This window comes from Lissotriton helveticus, chromosome 2_1 (genome assembly GCF_964261635.1).
Source record: "Lissotriton helveticus chromosome 2_1, aLisHel1.1, whole genome shotgun sequence".
NCBI lineage: Eukaryota > Metazoa > Chordata > Amphibia > Caudata > Salamandridae > Lissotriton > Lissotriton helveticus.
In genome coordinates, this window is record NC_136059.1 from 543226763 (window position 1) to 543240710 (window position 13948).

General features: G+C 42.8%; 1 protein-coding gene across 2 annotated transcripts in view; it reads left to right on the forward strand.

Moving 5' to 3' along the window:
• Positions 1-13948, forward strand: part of DMGDH (dimethylglycine dehydrogenase) — a 635937-nt gene that overhangs the window by 533553 nt on the left and 88436 nt on the right. For both annotated transcript variants that reach the window (XM_078675210.1, XM_078675209.1), the window contains exon 14: positions 9102-9161. In XM_078675210.1, coding sequence (XP_078531336.1) covers positions 9102-9161 — 60 coding nt within the window. The remainder of the gene's footprint in view (positions 1-9101; positions 9162-13948) is intronic.

Here is a 13948-nt window from a genome sequence, read left to right on the forward strand (position 1 = left end):
TCTCTGAATAGAGTAGACAGTCCTCTGCCTGAGCGGCGTAGGCCTTTGGCTTATCACCCCAGGCAGATCTGCTGACCGTGCCTCAGGCTCCAATCATCCCCTTAGCATGGTCTTCAGGGTTATAGCAGGCAGGCCATTTGGCATATCAGGCGAGGCTGGTGGTCTTTTTGTATTCTCAATATCTATGAAGGATCATTATCTATTTGGTTACCATCTAAGAAGTTCTCATGATGCAAGAGCTAAAAACCGAGCTGGTGACTGCAGGAAAATGGACAACACAGATAGATCCACCACTCATCCACAAGACAGAGGTGGACATTGAGTAGAGGCTGTGAAGTTGCATCAGGTAGAAAAGTGGATGAACTAGGTGGACTTGGTGATCGCACAATGAGACTAATATATTGTAAGATACATACCTGTTTGGGTATCATGGTGATGGAAGCACAAAGATAGATTTGAGGCCAAGAGCATGGTTTCAAGTTATGTAGAGCTTGGGCGTTAATTAGCCACCTGGTAATTGCTGCCATTCTGGAATGGGATAATTAAAGGGCAACATAATTCACTTCTTGTTAGTTTCCCACCTCGAAATGAAGCCTAACATGTGAAACCACACCAATTACTGCATGTTTTCATTTATATCTTAGTGTTTATCCTTAAAGATTTCCTCAGGCTTTTTCTGATGAAAATTGCAGGCCGCAGTAGACTAATGCGTCCACTTTAGGGGCCTGTGTTGGACCTCATGGTCATAGGTTCAAATCCCGGCGGGTCCACTCAGCCTTTCATCCTTCTTAGGTCGATAAATTGGGTACCATTGAGTTGGGTAACAATAACCATCTGTTATTTAGCGCCAAGATACCCTTCGGGGACCGGGGTGAACATGCGCTTTACAAATGCACATGTTATGTTAATGTGATAATTGTTACACAACTCAGACTTTCCATCTATGTGCAAACATCCATTTGTGACAGGATTGGAATTTAAAGCACAGTTTTGGATCAGGTATTAAGTAAAGTCTGTAGGTTATGTCAATAGAGATTTGTCCATTGATGTATTGCCATTATTATGGACCTGTAGGGCTTGAGCAGATATTATTGTTTCGGTGTTGTATTTATACAGTGGTTCATACTCCTAATGAGGTAACAAAGAGCAATTGCTGAGATGTACTCTGTAGAGTGACATAGATGGGACCCTGCATGTTTGTTGTATGGCCTTTAAGGTAGGTTTTCTGATGTCACATGACCGGACCAGAGTTATGCTCTTAATATGTTTTGTTGCTATGGCTCTGCATGAATTTGAAGAATAGTAAACACAATGATTTCCTTTCTGTGTTCCTCAATTAATCCCCACAATGGTGTAATGACCATCCAGTAACTACTTTGACACAACTAAAGGATTTTTCAAATGTAGATAGGTTTCGTTTGTCTATTTTATTAAAAACAGTTTATTCCTTATTTCATCAAGGTTTCATTTTAAAATTTCGTACATAAAATAATATAAACAACAACACAGTTTGAGGTATGACTTCCTCAAAGCATACTAATTCAGTTTAGTATTCCAATATCCTAACATGCTGTGTCTATCTTTGGCATACAACAATATTCACATACACAAATGATAAGATACAATAAATTATACAATGACATTAATACAATACTAATAAAAGTCCTTTTGTCAACGCGTTTCGGTGCCTTTTTAGTTGTTTAAACACCTTCCTCAGGACAGGTCAGTTAAAAACATATCATCTTCGATATGAATTGCCAATTTTATGGCCTTCAAACATGCAGTAGTAGACCTTCTCCGTTACTTCTCAGGTTCTCAATTTGGATTGGAGTGTCTTTTCAATTAGACCTCCGTTACTTTGTATACAAGGGATATTATATCCTTTCCCCTTGTTTGTGGATCCAACCATCTTCTCGTGATGGACCAAATAGGTGCCAATATATCAATTGAAGGGTATCGTTTTGATTAGGACAACCTCAATCGATGAGTTGCCACCTCATATGCTAGGTGGCGATATATAAGGCACCTTAGTTTTTCTTCGTGCGGGCCTCGTCGTCTCTGCAGTTTCCTCCGTTAAGTTATGTAAGAAATTTTAAAATAAAACCTTGATGAAATAAGGAATAAACTGTTTTTAATAAAATAGACAAACGAAACCTATCTGCATTTGAAAAATCCTTTAGTTGTGTCAAAGTAGTTACTGGATGGTCATTTCACCATTGTGGGGATTAATTGAGGAACACAGAAAGGAAATCATTTTGTTTACTGTTTATATTACCCAGTCCTTTCTGGTTTATCTGGGGAACTCTCTCTTTTTTTATGTGAATTTGAAGAATTCCACAATGCACAGTGCCCTATCGGGCCGTGTCTTTTATGGGTGCCTTGCAAGTAGGGTGATTAGACTGAGACACGCACAACACCATGAGCCACGAGAAGCAATGAAAAACCAAACAGAGCCTCCTCTAGATATAAATACCTTTGGGTTGACCACAATGGTTGAAGTGGAGTGTCTAATACGAATGAAATTCTCAGTCTTTTTATTTTTTACAATACCACTTCCCATTAAAAAAACCCATTCCAGATGGATAATAATGACCTGCTGGTCTCTCGGGCTGATTTTGAAGGGAGGGTACTGCTGTTCTGAAGAGCCAAGGTAGGGGCAGACAGCAAAGGAAGAAACGAGCATTCTTACCAGGTTGCCTGTTAGCTGAAACAAATGTAAATGTGCACAATTGGTTAACAGCAAATCTATAGGCTTGGGGGCCAGTATATTCCTTTAATTCATGGAGTCATTGGAGTCTTCACGTTGACAAAGGTTTGGCCTTTTTAAGACAATCTAAGGATGTTATTAGCTGTGTTCTGGAGTGTGTCCTACTAATGGAAACTTATAATAAAGTTTTACATTGGGTACAGTTTGATTGCATGTTATTACAAATATATATTTTTAACACACTTATTTGATCTTAAATGCTACAGACTTGATGAGCAAAATTTAAATTTCCAAAAAGCGGTTGCAAATTACACACTTACTTTTTGCGAATTGCAAAGGATTTTGTGAACCTGCCTATGTACTAGTAAGTTGCTCCACACAATACCAACTCATAGTAGGTCACAATCAGACCTACCTCATCAATATTCATTAGGTAGGTTTTAAATTGTGAAGCAACTCATTATGAATTGATGCCACCACAGGGATGGTGCCCCGCTGGAGTTCCATGTCTATCATCACACTTAAAGGAAATAGGGCTGCATATATAAATAAAAGTTTGGTTTTTTTTGTTATGAAATTTGAGAGTTGGCAGTGGTCCCCTGGATCACTTTCTACGCCCCAACAAACGTTTTTGTTTCTATTCACATTTTTTAATGTTACCACCCCAACCCAGGAGTCAGTAACTTTTCAATAGTCCCAAAACATTGATACATACCGTAAGGATCCACTATTTAGAAGGAACACCCTAAATGCACCCCTTCCTTTATGCAACTTATCTAAATTTTAAATTGTTTTTAGATTTCCATTTTGCACCTTTTGGAAGTATCTAAAAGCGAAATTTGCACACTGCTGAGCCTAGACTAATGCACCTTAATGCTATTTCCACATGATGTTCCCGGCTAAGAATACCCGTCATTCCTGCAATCGAACTGAAATTAGAAATAATTTCATCCTTTTTTAGTGATAACATCCATTTTAAGCTTCAAGAGATAGACGTTTTGTCTCCTCATCTTTTCTATTTCTAACTTGGCAGTATTATCAATATCTATGTATCGTGATGATTTTAATATGTGTATTTGTATTTGCTTATATGGTTGTGCACTGCATACCGAAAAAAGCGTTTTTGATCTGCCTTCCAAATAGCAGATCATTATGCGTTTCTAAACAATTACCAAATTATAATATACATTAAAAAAAATCAATTTTGCAGTTTCAAACCCTGTGTTTTTGCGAAACTCAAGCTTTGTGGCTGCAAACTGGTTTTCTATATTACACCCAAAATCACTTTGTGCATTTTGAGGCAGCCTATCTTCTACTATGTGTAATACAGTTTTAAAATAATGACTTGCATAGCCACAGTGGTTTCAGTCATAAGCTGAAAACTTGTGCACTATAGATACATGTCACTAACCCTGTAGCACCATCCAGGATCTAGTTCTGGGACTCTCTGGCTACACAGACATCTGTAGTGATCTCATTACCCAACTGAGCTTTCACAACATAGAACAATGTAGTTTCCACCAATAATCTATATTTACCTTTTAAAAATATATATACTATAAATGCCCCTGTATATATTTACCTGAAGGTAAAAGCCTAACAAAATAGTTGCAGAATATTTTGTTCTTTGAAAAAAAAATTGTATAAATGCCTCTGGACTATCTCTACATCACAGTGCCTATTACAAGGATAGACTATGGCTCCTAGGAGTCAACAGACGCCCATGTATGTGATACAAAAGGGGATGATGGACGGAGCGCTTGAGTAAATCAAACACTCACCCCCAGTCAACTGATCTGGGTTTAATCCATCACCATTCTTTAGCCCACTCAGCCACCCCATTTCAGACATGGCTATATGCAAATCAATCTGACCCTGTGCCTCATGAGAACAGTCCAGCCCGAACTGCCAAGCCATGTCTTCCATGGACCGGAAACAAGCATCCTGGGACCGGTTTCGGATTCATAATCCTCATCAGCCAGGCTATCTTGAATCCAGTGGCCAAGTGAGCAAGGGACTCACGTCTGAGCATACCCTGCCACACTTAGGGCGAACAAAGCGATACAAAAGGGGATGATGGACGGAGCGCTTGAGTAAATCAAACACTCACCCCCAGTCAACTGATCTGGGTTTAATCCATCACCATTCTTTAGCCCACTCAGCCACCCCATTTCAGACATGGCTATATGCAAATCAGTCTGATCCTGTGCCTCATGGGAACAGTCCAGCCCGAACTGCCAAGCCATGTCTTCCATGGACCAGAAACAAGCCTCCTGGGACCGGTTTCGGATTCATAATCCTCATCAGCCAGGCTATCTTGAATCCAGTGGCCAAGTGAGCACGGGACCATGTATGTGATTACATATAAACAAAGTAGGTTTTTTGTTTGTTTAATATAGCCCATTTTCATTAAAGAAAAAGTCAATGAAATTCGACCAATACAAGCCATTCAATAAAGATATGTGCATAGCAGTACTCCCAGGGAAATCTTTTTTTATACAAATTTAAACATTGAGATTAGTCCCTGAGAAAGACATACATTTCCCTATCGGTTTTCTATCCTTGGTCAACAGTTCTCAATTTGCATACCCAAGATACCTCTATTTTATGCAGTTGTTGAACGTTATCTCCCCCTCTAGGATTGTCTATAATGCTCTCAAGTCCATGAAATTTGATCTTCGAAATTTCTGCGGGACTGCGACTGGCATTAAAGTGTGCCGCTAGCGGATAGTTCAAATTAGCATTTTTAATGGCTCGTAAATGTTCCTGGATCCTTTCTTTCATGGGTCTAATGTTACTACCCATGTAGATCTCATTACATGCACAAATGATACAGTAAACTGTGAACTTGGTGTTGCAATTCATGAAACTCTTGATTTTATGTTCCGTCTCTGTATTGTAACTAAAAGTTTTGGTCCTATCTGAGGCATGGGGACAAACGGAGCAGAACCCACATTTGTAAAAACCCAACGGAGGCGTACCTAGCTAGGTAGAACCCCTACCACAGTGCCTCGGGTTGTAGAAACTGGCACTGATTATATTATTGAGAGTCTGACCTCGCTTGTAGATGACATTGGGCTTCTCATTGATGACCTTAGTAATATCAGAATCCAAACGTAGGACATGCCACTGCTTGAATAGAATTTTATAAAAGATATTACTGGTTGAGTTATAGGTTGTGACCACAGAAACCTTCTCTTTAAATCTACTTATGTTCTCTCCCCTAGGCGCACGTTTCGGGTCACCCTTTCTATCATTTGAGCACTCTTTATTTGATCTTTTTTGATCTTTTCTGATCTGCTTCCTGCTTTGCATAAATTTGATTTAGCCTTAACATTGGTGCGATGTAGCTTTTGTGAATGCTCTTTTTTTGTGTTGTCACCTGAAACATCATTTAGTGTTGTACTTTACTTCACCAACAGCCTTGAGAAAGTCAATCTATGACGAAACGCGTGTCAGCTGTTTTTCCTAAGTGTCAACATTACAAGATATTACCAAGCATTCTAATGCTCTTGCTAATGTGATTGTGTTTGTGTATATTGCCCTTTAATAATTAAAAAACACTACTGACCTTCTTTTGGTCAGATTGTACTATTGGTGTTGTGCTCTGTCTTTGGATTGTTATACCCCTCTATACTGCATCACCCAACTCGGTACACCTCACCTGACCACGCACTGTTATGGTTATCATGTCGGAAGACTCCACACTTTAAGTGATGCATGATCAAGAAAGCCTTTACAAACATAAACTTATATTTATAATGATCTTGTCACTTAGTGTTAATATTTTTATTCGCCATCTGTGCAAATGCTCAGACACATATGTCTCTGTAGAAATGGATATTGACTGTCTCATAAATAGGAATGTTTAATCTGTACTCCCAATGGCCCGATGAAGCGACCTGTGTCATGAACATGTGTTGGCCAGTGTTGCTTTATGTTCTAAAAAATAAATACATCTTTGATTTCTAACATAGACCCCCAACTGAACCTTTTGTCTTATTCTCCAGACCTCAAAACCCAGCCCACTTATGGCACCACTATACTCTGCACCAGTCTTTCCCACTTCACTCTGTCACTTGACTCTCCAACACTGAACACTACTCTGCCTTGCTCCACTCTACGCCAATCCACTTTAATCTACTCTACACTACTGAACTCTGGTGCTCTTCTCTATACCACTGCACTCTGCCACTTCAATCTAGTCTAAAACAATCTACTTTATGCCACTGCAGTCTGTCACTCTATTCACTCTGTCATCCACTCTACCCCGCTCCGCACTATGCCACACAATTTTACATGGTTGCACTCCGTGCCGCTGCACTCTACACCAATGCTCTCTACACCACATTACTCAAAACTAAATACACTCTACACCACTGAACTCCATACCAATCTACCCTGCACGCCACTATACTACTCTACTCTACGACACTGCACTCTAAACCACTCTACACCATTTCACTCTGTCACTTTACTCTGCACCACTTTAGGCCTCTGCACTGTACACCAACGCACTGTACTCTACACTACTGCACTCCTTGACACTCTACTCTGAGCACTGCACTCTTTGCCACTGAATTCTATGTCACTGTACTCCGTGCCACTTTACTCTGACACTGCACTCTACTCTGCACCACTCTATTGCACTCTGTGTCAATGCACTCCACACCAGTCTAATCTACGAAGTACCACTGCACTCTGACACTGCACTCTGTACCACTCTCTAGGCCACTCCACTCTGAACTACTCCACACCACTCCCCAACACTGTACTCTACCAAAATGCACTCTACGTTACTACTCTATACACCTCCACTCTACCTTGCCCCATTTCACTCTACCCTGCTCCACACCACTTCACTCTACTCTGAAACAATTTACTCTATGCCACTCTGCGCCACTCCATTCTGTGGTACTGTAATCAATGCTTTGCCACTCTATTCTATACCACTCTACTTTATACTACTGCGCTCTACCTTGCACCCTTATAGTCTGCACTTCTCCACAGTGAAACAATCTACTCAATGCCACTGCACTCTGTGCCACTCTACCCCACTGCAATCTACGCTATGCCACTGTACTCTAAACCACTAGACTCTATCTTAATGCTCTCTGCACCACTTTACTCAAACTCAATGCACCCTACACCACTGCACCTACGCCAACTACTTTGCACCACTGCACTTTATGCTAGTATACTCTACAGCATACTACTATATGCCTCTGCATGCTATGTCACTCTACACCACTGCATTCTACTCCACTCTATTCTACTCTTCACCGCTGTACTCTACGCCCCTGCTCTCTGAGCCACTCTACACTGCACCACTCTACCTGCAACACTCTGTGGCCCACCACTCTACGACCCTGCACTCTGACACTCTACTCTGCATGACTGCTCTATGCCACTGCACTCTACTCTGCACCATTCAACTCTACGCCACTCTGCTGCCCTCTATGCAACTGCACTCTACTGTACACCTCTGCATTCTACCTTGCACAACCCAACTCTGTTCCACACCACGCTGCGGCACTTCACTATATGCCAGTGCACTCTACAATCTACTCTGCATCACGCTACTCTATCCGACTGCACTCAACATCACTGCAATCTACGCCAATCTACTCTGTAGATTGTCTCCACTTCCCTATAGACTACTCTACTCAATTTCACTCCATGACACTCAACTCTACGACACTACGCAGCTCCCTCTATGCTACTCCATGGCACTTTACTCCACTCTGTGACATTTTACTGCACTCTGACATTCTACTCTGCTGTACGCCACTCTACATTGCAACACTCTGCTCCACAAAACCCTCTGACACTCCACACCACTCTACGCCACTCTACTCAACTCTGACACTGTGCTCCACTCCACTCTACTCAACTCTACGCCCTTCCATTCTATGACACACTACTCCCTCCACAGCACTCCACGTTACTCCATGACACTCTAATGTACGCCACTTCATAACTCTTCTCTACACCACTTTACGACACTCCACTCTCCTTCACCTTACTAACTTTTAGCCATGCTGAACAACAGCCACTCTGGTGTGCAACATTGCAAAAACACATTAGCAAAGCAAGTAGCTCTTCGTTGTCGAGACCTATTGGCTTTGCCAGGCTTGTAGTCAAAAGGTTGTTGCGCGCCTGACCGGAGGTGCACTAGGTTCGACTTAACTTTCTTGAGAAGTGCAACAGGTGGAGAAAACGGAGCTCGCGTCCCTGCCTTGACCTTTCACCTTATTGAGTGAGAGTAGGAGCCACATGCTATACAGCTGTTGTTCGCTCTGTTTTTTCATAAGTAAAACGTTGTGATAAAACGAGTGTGCGCCACCGGCATGTTAAAGGACTGCTTTTGATTTTAATATTATTATTTTTACAGATGAATTGTGATACCAACCCTTTGGAAGCTGGACTAGGATATTTTATTAAATTAAACAAGGTAAGTGTAAACTATTTCCTAAATGTTTTCCAGCAAGAAAGCTTTTCAGATTCCATGATTACACAAATTTGCATTCTTGCATTTCTGTAGCATGCCCTTTTAGGTACTTTATTATCTACATATTATGTTTCCTAGATTTGTGATAAGTTAGGCTTTATATTTTGACATTTACAATTTTGTTTTATTAAACAATGTGTTGAAATTTTTAGCAAACCACCTCATTATTAATAAACTTGCCAGTAAAAATGAACTCGGCGTGTTAACAGTCCTGCTACCAATACTGTAATTTGGAAATATTTTTCACTTTTTGTGGGTGGGGAGAGAGTGGCAGGTCAAGGGGTTGGAGTCCTGGAGTTATAGTGACTGGCAGATGTTTTTTGCCTGCTAGGTTAATTGCATTTAAGGACCCTTCACTGTGCCACGTTGGCACCTCAGGTCTCAATTTCGACACTGGCAGAAGGATGTAACAGCCTCTCTTTACCAAGTGTATTCCGCCTGAAAGTGACATTGCAGACTTTTGTGTCAACGTGTGGTTTGACAAAGGAGGGACAAATATGGCAATGCAGATCAGGGAAAGGAAGTGAAGATATTGACGTACAATAAACACATTGAAAGAGTGAAACAAAACCATAAGGACCATCTGAAGAGAAAACTGATGAAGGTGATGAAGTTACACCAAAGAAGACTGTGAAGAAGTGCTCGCCGTGGGCAGCAGACACTGGCTACAGCTGAAAGTCTCCTCGATGACCTATCCACGTTTGTTTTTAATGAAACAATTTTATTGACATTTGGTGAGTGCAATAGATGTGAACTTTAGCAACACATGGTTACATCATGGACGAGCAAGAAGACATTCAGTAAACATAATTTCAAAAAACAACAAAAAAGTCCATCAAGGTGTTTTTTTTTGTGGTTTTGTCTGGAAGGAGGGAGTAAATCATAGGAAGACGTCCGCTGCCATTTCGGCTGTCATACCACATTTAGAGAAAAAATATTGTGCTCCAGATATCTCCCTAGCTTGTCTCTTCACCCACCTGTGCCCTAATAGGGTCATTATTACTGCTCCCCTGTGGAAGCTCTCAGAACCCGATCATGTCTGCCCCTCTCTAGATGGGAAGGGCAAACATATAATCTATTCCTTGGGCAAAAGAGTTCGCTCCATGGCTGCAATATCTGTGCTATTGACATCTTGATTTGCTATTGCTTAAAGATATGAAGTGACATCCCCCCACTGCTCCAAGATCTCCTTCCAGAAGACAAACTGGACACAGCAAAAGCAAGTATAAGAGAAGGTACAAAACCTTCAGCCTGTCCTGGATATCTCCAATATGAGCTTCTACCACCTACCAGGAACGTTATTCTGCTTCAGCAAGGAGGACTGTAGAGTACTTTGCTTTGCCTGGACTACAGGGGAAAGTGCTTGATTTGCACTTAATAGCCAGATACTGTTCAGCAAACATGTACATGAGTCACTTCAGGGCATCAAAACTAATAATGTCACAATGTGCTTCTTTCGGGCACTGCAGTTTTATAAAGCTTGTTATGTTGTGCTTGATTAATAAGCGCCAGAGATTTTAGCTCTTACTTTGTATTTTGTGTGACTGGTAGCGCCTGAATAATACGCGCTAGAGATTCAAAGACTTTAAAGACTTCGTTAGTGCTCCTAAGCGCTCTGTGTGCCTTCCCTGCCTCCAGACCGCCCTCGGCCGAGTATCGACGCCGAGGGCTGGGATCCCGGTTAGTGGCGGCCATATTGGGAGTGGGCCAGGCGGGTGACACGCTCTAGCAGCGCTTTAAAAACGCATTAGTGAGCCTGCTCCGGGATAACCACCAGAAGCCACCTTTTCCCTCCTGAGGCGGAAGCCGGGAGGTCTCTCCCTGTTACTTTGGTCATTTTAGCATTTACTCTGTATTTTCACATCGCGTGATATGTTGTGCTTGATTAATAAGCGCCAGAGATTTTAGCTCTTACTTTGTATTTTAACATTGTGTGACTGGTAGCGCCTGAATAATACGCGCTAGAGATTCAAAGACTGTAAAGACTTCGTTAGCGCTCCTAAGCGCTCTGTGTGCCTTCCCCCCTTCCCTGCCTCTGGACCGCCCTCGGCCGAGTATCGACGCCGAGGGCTGGGATCCCGGTTAGTGGCGGCCATATTGGGAGTGGGCCAGGCGGGTGACACGCTCTAGCAGCGCTTTAAAAACGCATTCGTGAGCCTGCTCCGGGATAACCACCAGAAGCCACCTTTTCCCTCCTGAGGCGGAAGCCGGGAGGTCTCTCCCTGTTACTTTGTTCATTTTAGCATTTACTCTGTATTTTCACATCGCGTGATATGTTGTGCTTGATTAATAAGCGCCAGAGATTTTAGCTCTTACTTTGTATTTTAACATTGTGTGACTGGTAGCGCCTGAATAATACGCGCTAGAGATTCAAAGACTGTAAAGACTTTGTTAGCGCTCCTAAGCGCTCTGTGTGCCTTCCCCCCTTCCCTGCCTCCGGACCGCCCTCGGCCGAGTATCGACGCCGAGGGCTGGGATCCCGGTTAGTGGTAGCCATATTGGGTGTGGGCCAGGCGGTTGACGCGCACTAGCAGCGCTTTAAAAAGAACGGTCACGACTCCGCGCAGCGGACGCGTACTGTGGACGCGCCAGACCTGCGCCGGAGTCGTGCCAGAGTCCTGCCCGTTTGCGCCCGTCCACGACAGGATGGGGCCAGGGGACATGGACCCAACTCCCACGCCTATTACCTCCGCAATGCCCCCTCACCTCAGGTATTCGACTCAAACTTTATTACACCTTAGACCTACCCCTCTACCAGAATGATCCAGAGATTCCTCTCCGTGCCCTGAGGGCCCTTTCTCCTGTATATATTGCAAATATCAAGCCACCTATACAAAACCTATTACTGAGAAGCTAAATAAAAAGTAACAAACTCCTCCTAGAGGGACAAAGGAGACAAAATGCCTCCTTCTAAATGTTCGCTCCCTACCTAGACACCAACTCGAGGTATGGGACCTAATACACACTCTGACCTCTGTTTCCTAACGGAAACCTGGTTGTAACCCCACACAGTCCCCGCAATCGCTGTAGGAGTCCCTCTTGGCTATAAGTTTACTCATTTTGACCGTCCAGAGAAAACAGGGGGTGGCTTAGCCATCATGCATAAAGAACACCTGAGGGTCATCATACTAGAACAGAAATACAGGCCTCTTTTCGAGATCATAATTTTTAAAATGCAATATGCCACAAACATTTTTTGGAAAGGAGCCTTAGTCTATCGCCCTCCAGGGCCCTCCACAGGCTTCCCTCTCGCACTATTGGAACTCTTGGCCCCACACTTCAAAGCAAATGAAGACTTCCTCCTTCTTGGCGATCTCTGAACTATCTTCCCTCCGTCTGACGTTACAAAACCTTCAACAAACCTGGTTTTTACCGACTTCCCCAAAATACACTGTCTTTCTCCGACTCAAATAACTTGGTCCGATCACCTTAGTGTGGAATTCTCAATATCCAAGGTGGCCAAGCCCTCCAATAAAACCCCCCTACCTCCCGTTTGGCGTCGACAATGGCATAATGTCATCGCAGAGGAACTGCAAAAGGTATGGAAGCAGTCCACTCCCACAGAGACAGACACTATAGAGACCGTTCTAACCAAATTCAATAAGTCTCTTAAAGAAGCAATTGACCACATAGCACCTCTAAAATTGCACAAACAATACCCTGCCACCAAACAGGAAGCATGGTACACCGAGGAGCTTAGAATAGAAAAACAAACCTGTAGGAGGTTGGAAAAGAAGTGGAGAAAAACTCGTACTGAAGAAAACAAGAAAGCACATCATGATGCCCAGGCTAGATATTACAAAAACATCAAACTTGCTCGGAGGAATAGCCTCTCTCTACGACTCGCAGAAGCTGGAAATCGTTCCAAGGAACTATTTAAAATCATTCAAGACTTTGTAAAACCAACAGCATGCAAAAGCCCTGATGACTTTTCCCAACAACTATGCGACGAAATCTCCCTGTTCTTTGAAAATAAAATCAACCTGATCTACGATAAAATCCTAATGGTCTCCAACCACAATAGTAACAACCCACTCTCCCCTTCCATCCTGCCCACACGGAGTAAAACTACACTCACGACATTCCCAGCAGTTAACGACTCAGATCTCACCTCCCTAATGAGTTATATAAAATCTGGATCTCCAGACGATCTTTTATCAGCCAAAATAACTTCCTCTCTGCAAAATCTGCTTAGACCCCATATTCTAACATTGATCAATAATTCTCTTAGGGAAGGATCTGTACCTACAGAATGGAAAAAAGCAGTGGTGAACCCAATCCGAAAGAACGCAGCAATTCCATGGACCGACCTCTCCAACCTCCGACCTATCTCTCTCCAACCCCTCAGTAAGATGACCGAGAGACATGTAAACACTCATTTGTCCAAATATATCGAGGCAGCGGATGGCCTAGATCCCTCTCAATCTGGATTTAGGCCCAACCACAGCACAGAATCTGCCCTCCTTTCAGTGACCGATAACATCAAGATGTCACTGGATGGGGGAAACTCAATGATTCTAGTGCTGTTGGATTTATCCGCTGCCTTCGATACAGTGTCCCATGAGATACTTCTCGGTCGTCTGAAGGAGAGGGGAATAGAAGGAGTGGCTCTCTCGTGGCTGGAGAGCTTTCTTTCGGACAGCCAACAAGAGGTGAGATTGGGCTCCCACCATTCTATCTCTAGGGAGCTCACCAAGGGAGTACCACAGGGCTCTTGCCTAAGCCCCACA